Source organism: Crocodylus siamensis, chromosome 1 (assembly GCF_052110815.1).
Source record: "Crocodylus siamensis isolate JL-2025a chromosome 1, ASM5211081v1, whole genome shotgun sequence".
NCBI lineage: Eukaryota > Metazoa > Chordata > Crocodylia > Crocodylidae > Crocodylus > Crocodylus siamensis.
This window is the reverse complement of record NC_143395.1, coordinates 46,798,813-46,817,205: the sequence shown is the minus strand read 5'-3', so window position 1 is coordinate 46,817,205 and position 18,393 is coordinate 46,798,813. Positions and strand designations below refer to the sequence as shown.

The 18,393-nt window shown below is 47.3% G+C and overlaps 1 protein-coding gene across 1 annotated transcript; it reads left to right on the top strand.

Annotated features, from left to right (window-relative positions):
• The first annotated feature begins 12,114 nt into the window (after nt 1–12,114).
• On the top strand, nt 12,115–16,143 carry LOC149872784 (uncharacterized). The gene has a single exon (XM_090047428.1). It carries the CDS (start codon nt 12,115–12,117, stop codon nt 13,642–13,644), a length of 1,530 nt encoding a protein of 509 aa, XP_089903554.1. The 3' UTR covers nt 13,645–16,143.
• Nucleotides 16,144–18,393: the final 2,250 nt, after the last annotated feature.

The following is an 18,393-nucleotide window of genomic DNA, read 5'->3' as shown; positions in this document are numbered from 1 at the left end:
CATCTGGTGAATTCCACATTTGTGTGTGTCCATCTTCATGCAGGGTGTCAGAAACCTTACTACAAGGGCCCCAGAGCCATGAGTTTCTCCCCACATGTACTGCTGCTTGCCCCGAGGAACAAACCAAGGTTGCACTGGGATACCTCCTTACCCCCAGTAAGCCTCAGTCCCACTGCTCTTACGCTAGACCCTGCAGCTGCAGTGAAGGAATCTTGGCCAACCCCAGGTAGCCATCTGTTGGGTCAGGAAAGAAGTTTTAAATCTGTGGAGAGGGCCAGTCTGGACCCCTTTTTAAGACGGGGAGAAGGGATAAGTCGGGTAACTTTAGGCCAGTGTTACCTCTATCCCTGGGAAAATACTAGAAAAAATCATCAAAGAGCGTATTTGTGAAGGCCCAGCAGGGGAAACGATGCTGAAAGGAAACCAGCACAGGTTTGTTACAGGTAGATCCTGCCTGACAAACCTTATAACCTTTTATGACCAGGTCACACACTGTCTTGACACAGGAGCTGAGGCCGATGTCATCTACCTAGATTTTAGGAAGGCCTTCGACAGTTTCGCATCCTATTCTCATAGGGAAGCTAATGGGCTGTGGAGTGGACACCTACACAGTCAGGTGGGTGGCCAACTGGCTTAGAGACTGCACTCAGAGAGTGGTGGTTGACAGGTCATTCTCTGCCTGGAAAGAGGTGGGCAGTGGGGTCCCACAGGGTTCAGTTCTTGGGCCAGTGTTATTTAGTATCTTCATCAGCAATTTGGACGAGGGTATGGTGAGCACCATCTCCAAGTTTGCAGATGATACCAAATTATGGGCAAAGTTAATACACCAAGGGCAGGGAGCAGATACAACTTGACCTGGACAGGTTAGATCAATGGACGGAACATAATAGGATGCAATTCAACAAAGATAAATGTAAGGTACTGCACCTAGGAAGGAATCCCCAGCACACCTACAAGTTGGGGGATGTCCTCCTGAGAAGCTAAGAGGCTGAGCGAGATCTTGGAGTCATAATTGACTCCAAGATAAACATGAGCTGGCAGCATAACGAGGCCATCAACAAAGCCAATCACACCTTCTCATGTATTAGCAGATGCATGACCAACAGATCGAGGGAGGTGATGCTCCCTGTCTATGCGGCATTAGTCAGGCCACAGTTGGAGTACTGTGTCCAGTTTTGGGCGCTGCACTTTAAGAGGGACACAGAGAATCTGGAGAGGGTTCAGAGGAGGGCCACTCGTATGATTAGTGGTCTCCATGAAAGACCCTACAAGGAGAGGTTGAGAGATCTGGATCTCTTCAGCCTATACAAAAGACAGATAAGGGGTGACCTTGTAGTTGCCTGTAAATTTATCAGGGGAGGATAGCAGGGAATTGGGGATGTGCTGTTTACCAGAGCGACCCAGAGAGTAAATAGGAATAATGGGTGCAAACTAGTGGAGAGTAGATTTAGGTTAGACATTAGGAAGCCATTTTTTACAATAAGGGTGGCCAAAGTCTGGAATGGGCGTCCAAGAGTACTATCACCTAACTTGGAGGTCTTCAAGAGGAGGCTTGACAGTCACCTGGCTGGGGTCATGTGTCCTCAGTCCTCTTCCCTGCCAGGGGCAGGGGGTCAGACACGGTGATCCATTGGGTCCCTTCCAACTCTATAATCTATGAATCTATGGAATATCACTCGCCTAGAAATCACTCCACAGGTAATCAGTAAGGAGCCAAACAACAACCAGATTTACTTTTTCAGAACGTGTTAAACTTTAGGTTACAAGGTTCAAAGTAGGAGTAAATACAGAGGACTCAAACAAGGGGCTACATAATAAACGATTGGGGTAGAGGTGGGAATGTAACTAAGTTATATATCAAGCATGCAGCCAACTAAGCCCAGGGGTGATGGGGTGGCAAGGGAGGAATGGGTGGTGGTGTGGGCAGGGGAAACACAATACTTATTAAGTCAGGAATATATCAGAGACCCCACACAATGATACCGCATTTGGGTTTGGATGTGGTTTATAAAAAGCACATGCTCAGTTACAGATAATAGTATGCGAGATACAACTGTGGGGGTTGTCTTGATCTTAGCCCACAGGAGGCAAAGAAAATATGAGGTTTAAACAAACAAAATGGATTACAGATTTGGAAACAGAAAAGCAAAAGGAAAAAAGTTCTTCACACTTTCATCTAGCTACATCTTAGCCTTCCTGAGAGCCTTGCCAGCTTCACCAGAAATCAGCTTCCCTGCTGATTTCTGCCAGCCCTGACTGCTGGGGTCTCTCTGACCCTTCCTGCCTAACACCTTCCAATCCCTACCCCCCACCAGCATTTCAACTGTCCCCAGAACTCTGTAGAAAGCTCTGGTCTGCCCAAGGTACCTGGCCAATTCCCTTGGCTGGATGAGCCATTCCTCTCAAATGCTTTTGCTATAAAGGAGGTGATGTCTCCATTACAGACAGACAATACCTCAGGGTACAAACCCTTCTTCTACCTGTGTCTGGGAATGGAAATTCTTCTTGCCCAAGAAATGCAGCACCAGTGGCAATGCATGGGGAGTGCACAGGGGTGCATGTGCACCCCGAGAGTGCTGGTGCACCCCCTGACAAGCCACACTTCCCACTTAGGTGATGGGCAGGTGGGAGTGCTGGTGCCCACCCTGCAAGCACTGTCTGGGGAGTGGGACCGCCATATGAAGCACCATGGCCACTTCCCACTCCATGCAATCAGCTGCAGGGGGGACTCCCCCCAGGTTGGTGAGACTGGCCATGGAGGGACCCCCTTCCTATTGATGACTGGTCACTGGGGGAGCACGTGCCCCCCCCCCCCCAAACAAAGGTGGCACCAGTCGCCCATGTCCAGCGTCTCCATTCACTCTGTTTCCTTGATCAAACCATGAACAAAACTATAAAGGTACAAACAGACAACACAACATAATCTATATAGTGATAATAGTAGTATAAACGGATAAAAGAAAACTGACTTTCTAATGAGGCCACATATGCCATATCAGTAGCAAATATTCAAGATACTGCAAACCCCCAAAGCATAACAGGATCCATAACAAGGTGCAAGGCGTTTGGAAGGATGGGGTCAGACACCAAGCTCAATCCAACATATCTCATACCGTTCTGATGAATGATTCCCAGCCCATGCTTTCCCTTTAATCTTTCCACTTCTTGGTTGTCACGTCTTTCTTTAATGCTGAAGTTATCCCAAATCACATTTTGATATTCTGTCAAATGCATTTTGGTAACAATTGTAGAACACATTTTTGTCCTTATCATAAAGGTCTTTTGTCAGATTTTAGCACAGTCTGACTGATGTTTTGTTTGATAGGTTCCCAGCTAGTGAGTGATTTTTCTGCAAAGTCTGTCATAATGAGCACTGCTACTTCTGAAAGCTCATTGCTGCTGTTCTCTCAAATCCGTATAGTACCCTCCTTGTTCACTGCTGCTGCATTGCCTTGCTTTATTTATTCTCCTCTAAGAGTTATTTCTTTTCTTGCTTGAAACACTCCTCACTGCCACCTGGCAGTCTTCCCTCACTTGTGCTCAGGATTTCAACTTCATAGTTGTCCATCATCCTCATAATCTGACATGTTGGAAACATTGTTCCCACTTTCCAAATACCTAACTTTGAAGAATTTCTTGCTGCCAGAAAATGTTTAGGGTGCAGGCTTCTAAAGAATGGTGCTCACTAGTCAGCAGTGTTGTTTGCCAAGCAGCTATTTTTAGTGGTAGCTTGGTTACATTTCCAGTTAGATGGTTAGCCTAGCACTAATTACTCCCCACTCAGCCCTTTCAATGCCAGTTAACAAGCTGCAAGATGATCAGCAAGTTTGAGACAATGAGACGGGTAAAAGAAAACATTTCCCACATGGAGCCTATAAATTAATTCTACTTCAGAATTAAGGTGCTGCAACTCATACATGTTATAAAGTCTTAAGAGAAAATCAAATTTTGCAGATTTTGTAAAATGAAGCCTTTAAGCTTTGTGGCAGATTTTCATTTAAAAAATGACAGTTAGGGATGATAAATCAAGAAATAGTTCTTTCTCTTTCCTACATTGTATGTCTAAAATGTTACCATGCAAACTCCTTCTCTTCCCTATTGGACTTTCCCTAATCTCAACAGATGTACTAAAGTCAGAGATTAATCTAATTTCTTATACTAAAATATTGTATTGCTGCAAATAGAGGTAGTCATCTCAAAAAGGGACTACTTTGGGGAATCTTCTGCCAATGAACAGAACTGGTGGTCATATTTGGTGCCTTTATTAAGGCTAGCATTTAAAGTTGTTCAATATTCAGCATTGCCACAATTTTTATTTCAAATTTTGTGCCATTTTTTGTTTTTGTTTAAAGCCTTAGTTCCTTAGACTGTAGAATTATTATAGTTAAAGCTTTCTTTAAAACAAATCCCTAGGTTTCTTATTTCATGATTCTAGAGCAGCGGTTTTCAATCTTTTTAAATTTGTAGACCCCTAAAAAATTTCAAATGGAGATGTAGACCCCTTTGAATTGTAAGTGTGGGTATTCACATATTTTTGATTGATTATCATCATCTTTCATGGACCCCTTAGACATAGTCTGCAGACCCCCACTTGAAAACCAGTGTTCTAGAGAAGCTGAAAACCTCAAGGTTCAAAATTTGTAAGGCAAATATAAAGATTCCAACTTTTACTGTTTTTCAAATCTCATCATTTAGGAGCCCAATTTATAATTCCTGCTCTCCTCCTACCATCTTCATTTGTTGTCTTTATGTACCTTCATTCATAGATTTCATCTTGCAGTGTGGTCTCTAGTTCTTCTTGGACTGTTACAGCCAGCCAGCCTCTTGTACGAAGTGCAATATAGTGGTGGAACTGCAGATAGGACACTGGACCCAAAATGTCTTTATAGCTTTAGCTTTCATCACAGAAGACCCACTTTCTAGTCTCCTCCACCCCACTTCCCTCCCAGCTTTTTGCTCCTCTTCTCTCCAACCTCCCAGTTCCTCTACCCCAACCCTGACCTTGCCCTGCTGCCTCCTTGGCACTCTTTCCTGGCATCCTCTAATCCTCAGTTTCAGGAACTTCCATACTCATCTGCTGGGAACTTTTCAGAGCACCTTCTGCCTTGGGAGCTTTGGTCCTTTCAGTGTCTTTCCAGCTTCCTTCATATATGATCATAGAAAGGTGGAACCAGAAGTGAGCAGATCTACAATATTAAAAGGCAATCGCCTAGTGTTGCTGGAGAAAGAGAAACTCAAGTACACAACTCCACTATTTCAGCCCTCTGCTGTTTCATTTAGCTACATTATGTTGATACATTTGCAATTTGATATCAAATGCAATGTTAGTAGTCCATAAGTTTGTTGATTTCTATGCAGCTAAGGTGCATCTCCTTCTAAAGGTTCATGCTTGATAGAGATAGCTGCCCTAAATAAGCTTCCCAAGTACATCTAGGAGTTTACTTGTTCACTGTTGCTGCATTGCAATATGTTATCAATTCTCCCTTTTCCTAGATGCCACCATGTCATCTTCATGACACTAGTTGTAAGTCCAAATTGATAACAACACTTTTACCAATGTAGTGGTAAAGGTTATAATTTAGAGATACTACCTAATTTAGAAGAGGAGAGTTTTGGGAGACAGTCCCTCAGTAAGGTGGTAGCTGTTACTTGGTTGGAGCCAGGGTTTCCTACAGAGGCCGCCTACTGCTCTTGATTACAGTTTGTTGGTTAGTTCTTCTTACTCATTGCATGCCTGTATTTATTGACCCTAGTGACCACTACATGGTGTCAGAAGTGGCACAGCATCTTGAGATTAGTTGGGCAGTACTACTTGCTTTCCTCAGTTCCTTAGAAGTTCCATCTAAGGCAGTGGTGCTCAACCTTTTGTCCCTGGCAAGCCAGGTGGGTAGCGCCTGATCTGACTGCAGGCTGGGTGGTGGTTCCAAACTAGCACCAGAGGACTGGCACAGTAAGCATCATTCAGCCACACAGAGGAGGTGAGGGGGAAGCCCAGCCTGAATCTGGTCTCATAAAAGAGGCAAGCGAGCTTCATCCAGTCTCATGGCAGGGAGAATGTGACCTGGCTGGGGGTGATGGTGGGGACATGGCTCTGCCCCATGGCAGGGAGAAAGCTCAGCCCCCACCCAGCCTTGCATGGGTAAGGGGGCTTGACCTAGCCCTGCAGGAAGGAAGGGAGTGTGATGCAGCCCAACCACGGGGAAAGGGAATAGGGCCTGGTGCAACCCCAACCCAGCACCATAGGGAAAGGAAGCATAGCCTGATCCCAGAGGAAGCAGGCATGGCCCAACCAAAACACAGCTCCATAAAGGGAAGGGGGCATGGCTTGGCTCCAACCAGGCATGTGGGTTTAGGGTTTGGGAATTTGACAATGGGGCAGAATGGTCATATTAATGGCCACTGCTCATCTGCCACCACATTCCCTGACCTGTGGGGAGACCTGTGGACCACATGATGGCTCTGTGAGCTGTATTTGACCTGCGGGCTGGAGGTTGAGCATCCCTGATCTAAGGCATTCTTTTTGTGATTTAACATAACAATTTGTTTGGCCTTGATAAATGGGATCAGTTCAAATGAGTGCACCCCAAAGAAACCAGTCCTGTTTTTTCTGACCTGTTGGCTGAATATAGAGTCAGCAGTGATGCAGGGATGTAGATCTTTTTTTTAGGCTTCCCCACTTCTCTTCTGCCATCTCATACAAAGGCAGCTCTGAAGCAGCCTCCTCTAGAGCCCCTATAAACTGCAAGGTTTTCTGATGATGTATTGGTGATGTTAATGCATGGGAATGCTGATACTTAGAGCAGAAGATTTTCTTTAGTTTCAGTTTGATCTTAGTGACCTCAAGTGAGTTATCAATGTCACAATCAGCACTTTAGTAGCTACGAGTAAGGAGGACGTAACAGGAAACCCCAGCCCTGTTAACTGCAATCAGAGGGGGAGCAGGACTTTTGTACCCCATGGGGCCAATGGCTACAACAGCCACCCCATTAGGAATACAATGTCACAGGGTACCATCTCCAGAGGTGGCTGTAAAGGCCCTGGAAACCAAAAAAAATTACTTTTACCCTGCTCTGTAGGCAGTCCACCCTCCTAGCCCACCACATCTTGATGTTAATTGCCATTAAAATATGGGAGGCTTCCCTGGTCTTAACTGAATAACCGCCAGCTGTCTGTGGTCCAAGTTTTATTGGCTAATTGTGTGGGTCTGTTCTGCCCCCACACTGTGCCCCAAGCCTTACAGATGTCATCCTCATTGATGTTCTTTCTTTTACTCACATAGCCCTTCTCTGGGCCCTCAGAACCCTCAGTCTCCCATTCAGCGCCTCCTTGGTCTGCCAGACCCCTCTGTCTGTTATCCGAACCCCTTGGTCTCTCACCCGGCCCCTTGCTGGGCCACCAGGACTCCACGCTGGGCCTCACTCTATTCCTGGCCCCTTGCTGGGCCTTTGGACCCTTCCGGTCCCACTCTCTCCTTTGGCCCCACTCTGGGCCTCTGGACCCTTCTGGTCCCACTTCCTCCCCTTCCTTTTCTATCAGGGTGTGGTTCCTTAGCTTTCCCACTCCACAAGGTAACCTACAAGGCAGTGGGAGTTCAGGCTTTCAGGCACCCCATGCTCACCTTTCCCTGGGGTTTCCCATGCATGGCATTTTGTGAAGGCTGCCCCGCCATGCTAACCAGCCCCAGTAGGGTGCATTTTCAGTTCCTACCCAAGACCAATCTCTGGCCATCCTGAGCTTACTCATAGTCCCTCCTGAGCTCCCCTTTGATATCCTATGCCCAGCATGGGCTGCAGACCTCTGGGCCTCCTGGCCCTGGATCAGTCTCACCTTCAAGCCCCTCTGGCCCCATCTCTCTCTAGGACCCCTTCTCTTGAACAATTTACCTCAGATGGCACTGCTCTAGTCATATTCATGCTGAGCTGCATGTCCCTCCCTCTCAGCTGTGGCTACACATGGACTTTTAGTTTGTCCATTCCAAGGCCCTGGCCCTGCCTTGGGCCAGTCGAGATCTCCATGCTCCCCTGGCTCTAGCAATCTCTGCAATGGTCTGTTTCAACCTTTTGGCCCTTCTTGAACTGGCCCTGCATAGGCTGATTGAGATTCTAAGCATCAGTCCTTCCACTGTCAATCCTCCCTCACCTGAGGTCCACCCTCTTGGGTCCCTCCATAGAACTCTCACTCTGGACTCACCTGGACCCCTCAATTGGCCCCCATGCACTTACCCCCTTTCCCGGCCCCAGGCCACACGCTGGGTTCCAGGAACCTCCTTGTAACAGGAACCCTAGCCCTGTTACTAGGAGGCAGGGTGGCCCCTTAAGACCAGAGTCTTTAGGAACACAAAGTACTAGGAGGACAGGGGTAAAAAGCCCAACCACACAGGCCAGTCAGCTGACTGGAAGGAGATAGGGCTCTGGGCACCTATAAACCCCAGGGCCAAGGCTGGTAGGAGTTAGTTCTCTGGCAAGCTGCCAAGGGAAAGAGCTCCTGCAGGGAAGAACTTCCCAGGAATGCTGTGGCTGCTGGATAGACTGTTTATGTGGCTAATAAGGCTCCAGGAGTCTACAAGGTACTCAGGGCTGGGAGGCACTCAATACTCAGAGAGCAGTTTGGGGTTTTGCAAGAAGCAGAGCATGGCTTGCATGACTCATATTATGTTATAGCCCAGGGTCTCATATTTATGTTGTTGTTTTAACTGGTGGACTGGACTGAGGCTATTGGCAGGAGGAGGCCTCGTGGGGGACACAATATAGTGTAGAGCCCCAGTGCCGGAGAAGACACAGAGACAGGGCTGCAGCAAGCCCAAGGCCGCTCAAGGCCAAGTCAGAATTAAAAGTGCTAGTCTTTACATACTGTAGAAATTTACTAATAAGACCATAAATAATAGTATAGAAATTAACTATAAAGCAGACTCAGTACTTCAAGGACAGGCTGATAAGACGAATCCTAGTCGCCTTGAAATCTGAAACAATCAAGAATATGGCCCCCCTCCCTATTACTTAGCATGCAGCCAAAAACCAGTTTGAAACAATTAAGAGTTTTCTCACACTGACCTGATATCTTGTCTTCTTTCACAGTGGAAAATTCCCACCTGCGCGCGCATCTTGTCTGTAAACTATAAATCGCCTCTAACAGTTTTATTCGGGGCCTCTGAGCTTGCTCAAGGTGCCCAGCATGCTGAATAAATTTGAGACTGACAGCGACTCTGTGTCTTTGGGAACAGCTCCTCAAGGAGTCACGAACTCCTCAACAATTTGGCACCCCAGATGAGACCCCTTGTGTGCTGACCTGGCTGCTTGTCATTCAGACCAACCTTCCCAGCCAGCATAGGTGAGTTTGTCACCATTTGGAGGGCTCGGTCCGAGCGTCAGGTAAGTGGGGTCTGCCATGAGGGGTGGCTGTTCCCAGGAATTTATAGACCAGAGTGCTTAAGTCTCGGGAAGATGGGACAATCGACTTCAAACGTTCCACCGGGATCTCCTTTAAGGAGGTTTCTCCAGGTTTGGGGAGAAGGGAATCTGCCGGTGCAGTCTGGCATGGGCAGGAAGCACGCTTGTATTTTGTGTGCACAGGAGTGGCCTGTCTTAACAAGGTGCTCTGGATAAATGGTGGCCAAAATTTGGCTCATTTGATCGGTCTTGTTTGGCATTCCTTCGAATGGAATTAGTAGCTTTAAAACCTCAACAGATGGGTTATTGGTACCTGTGGGCTGAATTGGCCGAAAAAGCCCCAAAACCAGTTCTATACTCTACTACTCTGCCTCCTTATGATCCTCCGATTTCAGTCTCTGTAGAGTCTGAAGACAGACCTGAGCCTCTCTACCCTGCTCTCCCTGTCCCCGGTCAACCCCTGCCCACTGATGAGAGCACTGCAGCTCCCGTGGCAACAGTGCTGGCTCTGAGCTCCGGGCTCCCTGCCTCCAGAGGCTTTTCTTCGGTCTGGACCCGGAGCCAAGGTCCCGTGAGAGAGGCATTTCCACCCAGCCAGGGGAGGGAACACCCGAATGCCATGGTTCAAGCTCCTTTGTGAACCTACCCGATCCCATTTGTGGATGGCGGGGGCAGCTTCCAGATTCGCCCTACTCTAATTCATGTGCCTTTCACCTGAGGCGACCGCCTCATTTTGCAACAACAGACCCCCTCTTTTCGGGAAAAACCTGATGAAGTAGGACGGACTATTCGGCATGTAGTCCATACTTATGACCCTCCTTGGTCAGACATGCAGGAACTCATGGATACCCTGTTGACCCCAGACGAGTGGGCTAAAGTTTTAGACTGCGCCAGGGCTGTTGCCTTAGCAGCAAACAGAGATCATTGGCCTTCTAATGAACCTAACTGGGATTACAACACCCCCGGGGGGAAGGGCATCCCTGAGGGAAGCCCAGAATGATTTACTAGCAGGCTTTGATGAAGCAAGTAAAAAGCCTGTGAATTGGGGAAAATTCCATGCATGCAAACAGGGACCTGAGGAGCATCCGGATGCCTTCTTTACCCGTTTGTGTGAGGCAGCCAAGACATACATTTGTCTTGATGTAGATAAACCAGAGCATGTGCCTTCTCTGGTATCAGCCTTTGTAAACCAGAGTGCTCCCGATATCAAGGAGCATTTCTGCAAGTATACTCCAGGATGGGAAGGAAAGAGTATATTAAAGATAAGAAACATAGCAAGCTATGTGTTTGATGGGAGAAAGGAGAGGGAAAGAAAGAAGGAGAGAAAGGAAGATTTTAAGCTAGTAGCTGCAATGGTTGAGGGAACGATGCACAGCATGTCAGGAAGAGGACGGAACAGGGGAAGGGGCCAGGAAGGGTTTCAATGAAGGGGATTAGATCAGAGAAACCAGGGCGAAGGGTGGTCCACAGTTCAAAGAGCCGGCGAGGTATGTTACTACTGTAAACAACCTGGACACTTCAAACGAGAGTGTCCCCAGAGGAAGGGGATGAACATCAGAGCGATCTCAGAACGGGGGCCCCCTCCGAACCAGTGACGCGAGGAGCCGGTGTCAAAAACTACTCACAGGAAAGAAGGACTCAATGACCCGACTGACTACCCTCACCCAGTCTGCCCTGCGGTAACTATAAATTGCAATAAGAGCGACCCTGTTGCCTCAATTCAGGTAGGAGAGCAACGATATGATTATTTAATTGACACCGGCGCTACTACATCTATGTTATCTACAACTCCTGAGCGTGGAGGACTAATTGAAGAAGGAACTGAGAATGTGATGGGAGTAGGGAGGGAATTGTTCAAAACTAGCAGGAGTGCCCCTACTCGAGTCCAAGCAGGACCCTTATCATGTGAACACTCCTTTTTGTTGTCTGCCCATGCTCCTATGAATTTGTTAGGATGGAACTTATTGTGTAAGCTAAGGGCCACTCTGCGCTGTAGTCCAGAGGGAATAACTTAGAATTACCAATTGACAAACTGCCTTATTTTGCCAGGGCATTGGCCTCAGGGGGGAAAAAGAGAAATTTACCGGTGGAACTACAACGATTGCCAGCCACATTGTGGGGCTGGGTGTCCACCAATATAGGACTGCTGAAGTCTGCCACTCTGGTTGTTATTCAAACCAAGGGGGGAGTCCCGCCTTGCGTGCCTCAGTACCCGCTGAATAAAGAAGCAGAAGAAGGTTTGCAGCCCCTTATAGATGAATACATCAGGAAAGGGATTTTAATGAAGTGTCAGTCTCCTTGCAATACCCCCATGTTACCAATCAGGAAACCTAAATTAGGAAAGGATGGAAAGCCTGTTTATCATTTTGTGCAAGACTTATGTTCTATAAATGATTATGTGATTCCCAGAGCTACCGTAGTTCCTAACCCTGCCACTATTGTTACCTCCATCCCGTGGTGGGCCACCCGATTCACAGTAATTGATTTGTGTGCTGCCTTCTTTTCAATACCAATTGCAGCCCAGTCTCAATACCTTTTTGCCTTCACTTGGAAGACAAAACAACATTTAACCTGGATGCAACTTCCCCAAGGATACACCAAGAGTCCTACTATCTTCAGCCAAATCCTGATGAGAGACTTACAAGGTATCATACTTACCTCGGATACAGTGCTTGTACAGTATGTAGATGACCTACTACTAGCATCATGGACTCAGGTAAGCTGCTGGATGGACACTTTAAGACTATTAGAAGGATTAGCTGAAAAAGAACATAAAGTATCCCCAGGAAAGTTACAATATTACCAAAAGAAAGTTACATACCTGGGGCATGTGATCTCAGAGGGACTGCGGGAATTATTTGATGAAAGGATAAAAGCTATAAAAGACTTGCCAAAGCCCACCACAAAGAGGCATATGCGAGCCTTTTTAGGAGTGACTGGATTTTGCCAGCCATGGATCCCTGCTTACCGAGAGATGGTTAAGCCTCTGGTAGAGACCACTCGGAAGGGAGAACCTGAAATGGTTCAATGGACCCCCGAACTAGACCATGCTTTTCACCAACTTAAACACCAGCTATCACAAGCCCCTGCTCTAGGACTCCCCAGCTATGAGAAACCGTTTGTGTTGTTTGTCCACGAGAGATGGGGAGTAGCTTCAGGAGTCCTAACCCAGAAACTGGGACCTCGGCTACGCCCAATCGCTTATTACTCTGCCACCTTAGATCCAGTGGCAAAAGGGGTAGTTAGCTGTCTGCGCGCTGTTGCAGCGGCAGCACTGCTTGTTGAACGATCGAAAGAGCTAGTCATAGGGTACCCCCTTGAAGTCAGGCTTCCTCATGAAGTTGAAGCCCTAATGACTAAAGAAAAGACTCAAGCCTTCTCTCACCAGCGTTTAGCCCGATATGAAGTGACTCTGCTAGCTGCCAAAAACGTGTGCATCTCACGCTGTACTAGCCTCAACCCGGCCTCACTTTTGCCCCATCCCGAGGATGGAGAGCCACATCACGACTACTGCACTGTCATTCGCATGATGGAAAAGCCCCGAGACGACCTCACTGATGTGCCCCTGAACAATCCTGGCTTAGTCTTCTATGTAGATGGGTCCTCCTACATAGAAGCTGGAGTTCGTCGGACTGGGTATGCAGTCATCACTGACTTCAACATCGTTGAAGCAAAGCCCTTATCTCCCCGGCTGAGTGCACAAGCAGCTGAACTGATTGCTTTAACTCGTGCATGTGAGCTGGCAACCAGGATGACTTTAAACGTATGCACTGACAGTCAGTATGCATTTGGAATTTGCCACTCCACAGGGCAATTATGGAAACAGCAAGGCTTCATTACTTCTTCCGGAGCAAAGATTACGAACTCCACTCAGGTTTCTGAGCTTCTGGAAGCCATCCAGAAACCCAAACAGATAGCCATAATACATGTCACCGCACACACTGGCAGGAGCATGCCTGAGGCTAAAGGAAATGAGCAATCGGATGCTGCTGCCAAAACCACCGCTCAGCAACCCCTAAGTCTCAACGCCCTTGCTCCTGTGTGGGAGACACCCAGAGCCTTAGAAGGATATGAGCAAGCGTGCAAAGGAGAAGAAGAAGACTGGAAACATCTCTATGGGACTTATTCAAAGGATGGACTGTGGTACACTAGCGATAACCGCCCCATCTTGCCTAAAACATTACAGCGGCCCCTATGCCAAATAGTCCATAGGCAAGGTCATTATGAGACAACTGCCATAGCTGAAACCATTCTCTGAGTTTGGTTCACCCCTGGGATCCATGCAGTGGCTAAACAAGTGACCAGCGCCTGCCCCACTTGCCCAGCGTTCAACTCTGGCCCAGAGAGAAAAGCCCCGCCTGGGGGCCGACCTTGGGCACATCAAACATTTGAGAGACTGCAAATAGACTTCATTGAACTTCCCCACTGCTGAGGATACAGATATGCCTTAGTAGTGCAAGATCAGCTCACCCATTGGGTGGAGGTGTTTCCTGCCATTCATGCCTCTCATCACCAAGTCGCTCATGCACTTCTAAAGAACATTATTCCGCGGTTTGGCAAGTCATTGACTCAGATCAAGGAGGTCACTTCACCTCCCAGATCTTACAAACAATTTACACACGATTGGGAATCACTAGGCAGCTTCACGCCCTTATCACCCTCAATCATCTGGAGGGGTGGAAAGAGCAAATTGGACCCTAAAAACTCTTCTAGGCAAAGTGTGTTCGGAAACTCAGCTTAAATGGCCCAAGGCATTGCCCCTTGCACTGTTTGCTATGTGAAACACGCCTAGAGCTGATGTTAAGATATCTCCCTATGAGCTTTTCTTTGGTCATCCACCCCCCATTACCCGTGGTTTCCTTCTGCCAGCTACAGTATTGCTAGCGGGGGATAAGAATTTAACCCATTATGTGATTTCTTTGCAGAAGCAGCTTATTACTTTACAGCGCCGTGCTGCCGTTCAGCAACCTGTACCGTTTGATTGCGAGATACACCTCTTCAGTCCCAGTGACTATGTGTAGGTCCATGTTCTGTGACGGAAAAGTTGCCTAGAGCCAACGTGGGAAGGACCGTACCAAGTCCTACTAACCACCCACTCTACAATCAAGATCACCGAAAGGAATTCATGGATCCATCACACACACAAAACCTGCAATGTTTACCCCAACGGAACCTCATCGTGTACCTCCCCTTTGACTGCGGAGATCCAACAGTCAATGGACAATATGTGCCTTGCAAGTACTGTCATAAGTATATTTGTATTAGTAGTCTATCTTCCCGCATTAATCAGGTGCCCCTGCAGTCTCACCCAGTTTGCAGGAGTCTATCCTGGCACCCAACTAAGGTATTCTAATATCAAACGAGTTCAAGTGCTCTTGGATGTTTTTTGATTTTAACCTATTATTGTATTCAATGTATTGGAACCCTACCTTCTATATTATCCACATGTTATAGATATACAATACATAACATAGAAGAATATATTGAAATATCTAAAGCTGAAGTACTGGAGTGCCAGAAGCGTTTAAATGCTAAATATAATAAAAAGTGATCCCGGCCTTTGAAGGCCAGGATCAAAGGGGGGAATTGTAGAAATTTACTAACAAGACCATAAATAATAGTATAGAAATTAACTATAAAGCAGACTCAGTACTTCAAGGACAGGCTGATAAGACGAATCCTAGTCGCCTTGAAATCTGAAACAATCAAGAATATGGCCCCCCTCCCTATTACTTAGCATGCAGCCAAAAACCAGTTTGAAACAATTAAGAGTTTTCTCACACTGACCTGATATCTTGTCTTCTTTCACAGTGGAAAATTCCCACCTGCGCGCGCATCTTGTCTGTAAACTATAAATCGCCTCTAACAGTTTTATTCAGGGCCTCTGAGCTTGCTCAAAGTGCCCAGCATGCTGAATAAATTTTGAGACTGACAGCGACTCTGTGTCTTTGGGAACAGCTCCGCAGGGGGTCACGAACTCCTCAACAATACCATCTGCAAGGCATGGGCCACCATGTAGAGAAGGTTCAGAGTGGTGGACAGTGACCCCTGGTGTCGGGGTTGTAAATGGGCAGCCTCCCACCTGAGAAACATTATAATTATTGTTCTATCAAGGTGTGGCAGGAGAGAAGGGTGGGTGGTTAGCCCAGAAACAGAGGGTCAGGCCAAAGTTGGACAGGCCCAGGGATGGCCCACTGTCACTGTTAATTTACTTAATTGGGGAGCACATATGACTACTTTCCTTTCAGCATTCATAAAGTCTCTATAGTTGTCTGATTGTGTGGAGCTGGATAGTGCTGGAATTAATGATTTATCCTTTTATTCTCTGAACAATGTTCCAGGACAGCATGAGGAAATCTCATTGCTTCTTCGCAATCTCTCAATAATTCAGCCTTTCTTCTTCATCACATTCTCTTCTTGGCTTTTTTATGACAATTTCACTTACTTCAGCACTTTCAAATTACCATTGTCAAAACGCTTAAGAAGTAATCTTTCTCTCCCATTCTGTCACACATTATGTTTTAAGCTTCTTATCCTCACTTCCAAGGCTGCACATTTTAAAGTCTGTTGTGGGGGATGGCGTGGACTACCTTGGGTTGGTCACCCGTATCCCCTAGATGGCCCCTGGAGAAGGGCGGGGGATCTGCCGTCCGTACCGCGCCTCCGCCGATCTCGCCTGCCACGACTTGATGGAATTTTGGGGGGGTTCACCCGTCTGGGGAAGCGGGCAGTCCGGACGCGGTCCCTCACCTCTAGAGTCCAGGGGTCCTGAGGGCTCCTCCTCCCCTCACCCGGTCCTCCGGGATTAGCCGCCCTCTGGGTGGCTTCCTACAGGGTGCTAGCCCCTGTGGTAGGTAACAGGGCCAAAAGGAACAAAGCAATATAATGCCAACACAAACGTCTGTGCCCGCTTCTCTGGGGCGGAGGTTATCTCACTCCGCAATGGCCTTCGGCCCCGGTCGGGCAAGGACCTTTGGCCCCTTAGTCTGTCCACCAGTCCCGCAGTGAGGTTTCTTCCTCCCCCTGCAGGACCCTATAAGAGTCCTTACGGTACCCGGCTTGGGCCGGGTGCCGCTGCCTTCTGCGGTACTGGGGTCGGTGTTCCCCTACCGCCTGCCGCTCGCGCCATGTGGGCGCGTTGGGGCTTACCTCCACCCCAGCGGGTCCTGCCAAGTGGCCAGGCGGCTTGCAGCCACTGGAGGAGGGTCTTTCCGTTGGTGCTGCTCTTACCAGGACCTTCCAGCTCCGCTGCCGCCAGCTCCGCCGCCGTCGGCTTCGCTGCCGCCGGCTCCGCTGCCGCCGGCGTTGGCTCCCGTCGGAGCCTCTCCCTTTCTCTGTTTGGGGTTGGGGGGCTCCTTTTATCCCTCTGGGCCAGTCCCGACCCGGATCTGTCCGGGTTCCGGGAAGGGGAAGGCTCCTGTGCCCACTTCCAGGTCCGCACCCGGAAGCTAGGCTGGACTCCACCGCCTTCCGCCTGGCCCCGGCCCCCCGGGTCTTTGACCCCTTCACATCTGTCTATACTTCTGATTTGGTCTCTCTCCGTCCCCAGTCTTGATTTCTCCAAAACAATACTACCCTCACTAACCATCTCAATCCCTCTCTCACAGACCTCTTCATCTTATTACAAGTTCCATATGCTTGAAGTGACCTTCCAAAATCTATTATTTTAGGCCTTTACCCTTACTTAATTCAAGTCTTTCCTACAAAGCCACCCTTTTAACACTATCTACACAAAGAATTTATCTATGCCTGGAATAAATTAAGAATAGAAGCTAAGAGCTCACCTATAAAGGGGCTTACACATGATGACACTGATCACTGCCATATCTAACTTTTCTGTGCCCAGCCCAGAAACATAATCTACAACCCATGGGTTGGCCTCATATGCTATGCATAGGGAGAACTAGGTCCCTCAGAATGGGGTTCAACAGCCGGCACCCTAAGAAAGGGAACACTGAAGCTAGCCAATATGAAGTACTACCCAAGGTCTGGAGAGGATAGTACCGAGACATGAGTCTTAAAACCCATCCCTCTCCAGACCTTGGGTATATAACTTGTGACTGCAGGAAGGCACAGGATTCACAGCCCTGAGCTATTTCCTGGACTTGGTGCCTAAATCATCCATTTTAAGGATAGTTGACTAGCTCACTCTTTAAAAAAAGAAAAAAAAGCCTAGCAAGTCAGAGTTGAGGCACCCACTTTTCCTATAACAGCCTAGCGGTAACAGCACTTATCCAAGAAGAAGGAAGACATAGAACGATGTCTTAACTTAAAGGGTCTTAAACCAGAAGACTGTCCTACTGAATAAGCCATTCTAGGTGGATGAAGGGTATGCTGCAGCCCTTCTGTTCTAGTTGTGCCACTACCTAGGAAGGATTCATAGGATGAAAAAGCACAAGACAGAATCTGTCTCTTGTACCTTAGCACTAATAAGGCATTTGTCTGGGTTATGGGCCCTGCTCCAAGGACTACTTATGCATTTCATCCAACAACCACTTAATGTAAAATGTTTTCATGCAAATGAAAATTTAATATTGTGCTAATAAAATGCTACCTAAATCCACATAGCTAGGCTTTTGGTTTTGAATCATGGAAAAAAAATCTGTGGTCTAAGACACATCTTCAAAGATCTCTTATTAGAAAAATCTTTGGTTGTTAATTAATTACAAAGGATGGAACTATTTTTAAGCTTCATCTCCATCTAATAAACAAAGTAAAACAACAGAAGAAAATAATTAAGTTGTCATGGAAACTAGTTTTAAAAGAATATTGAATAATATAAACTGGGCCAGACAAATTTCCTCTTAAGTCCATGACTTGATTGAGAAAAAATGTTCTACTTAGTGCTGACACATACTGAGTCTTCAGTTACCAAGGGCCTCGTGTACAAAACACAGACTAGTCCACAGAATATTATGCTTAAAGCCAGTGGCCAGCTACTTTCTGAATCTTACTAAATCCCGTGTAAGGTATTCAAGCACTCGCAGTGATGTAAGTTAAACATAAT

Bases quoted from the DNA above. Each gene is read 5' to 3' on its own strand.
- LOC149872784 (XM_090047428.1), top strand. From the start codon at position 12,115: ATGGACACTTTAAGACTATTAGAAGGATTAGCTGAAAAAGAACATAAA.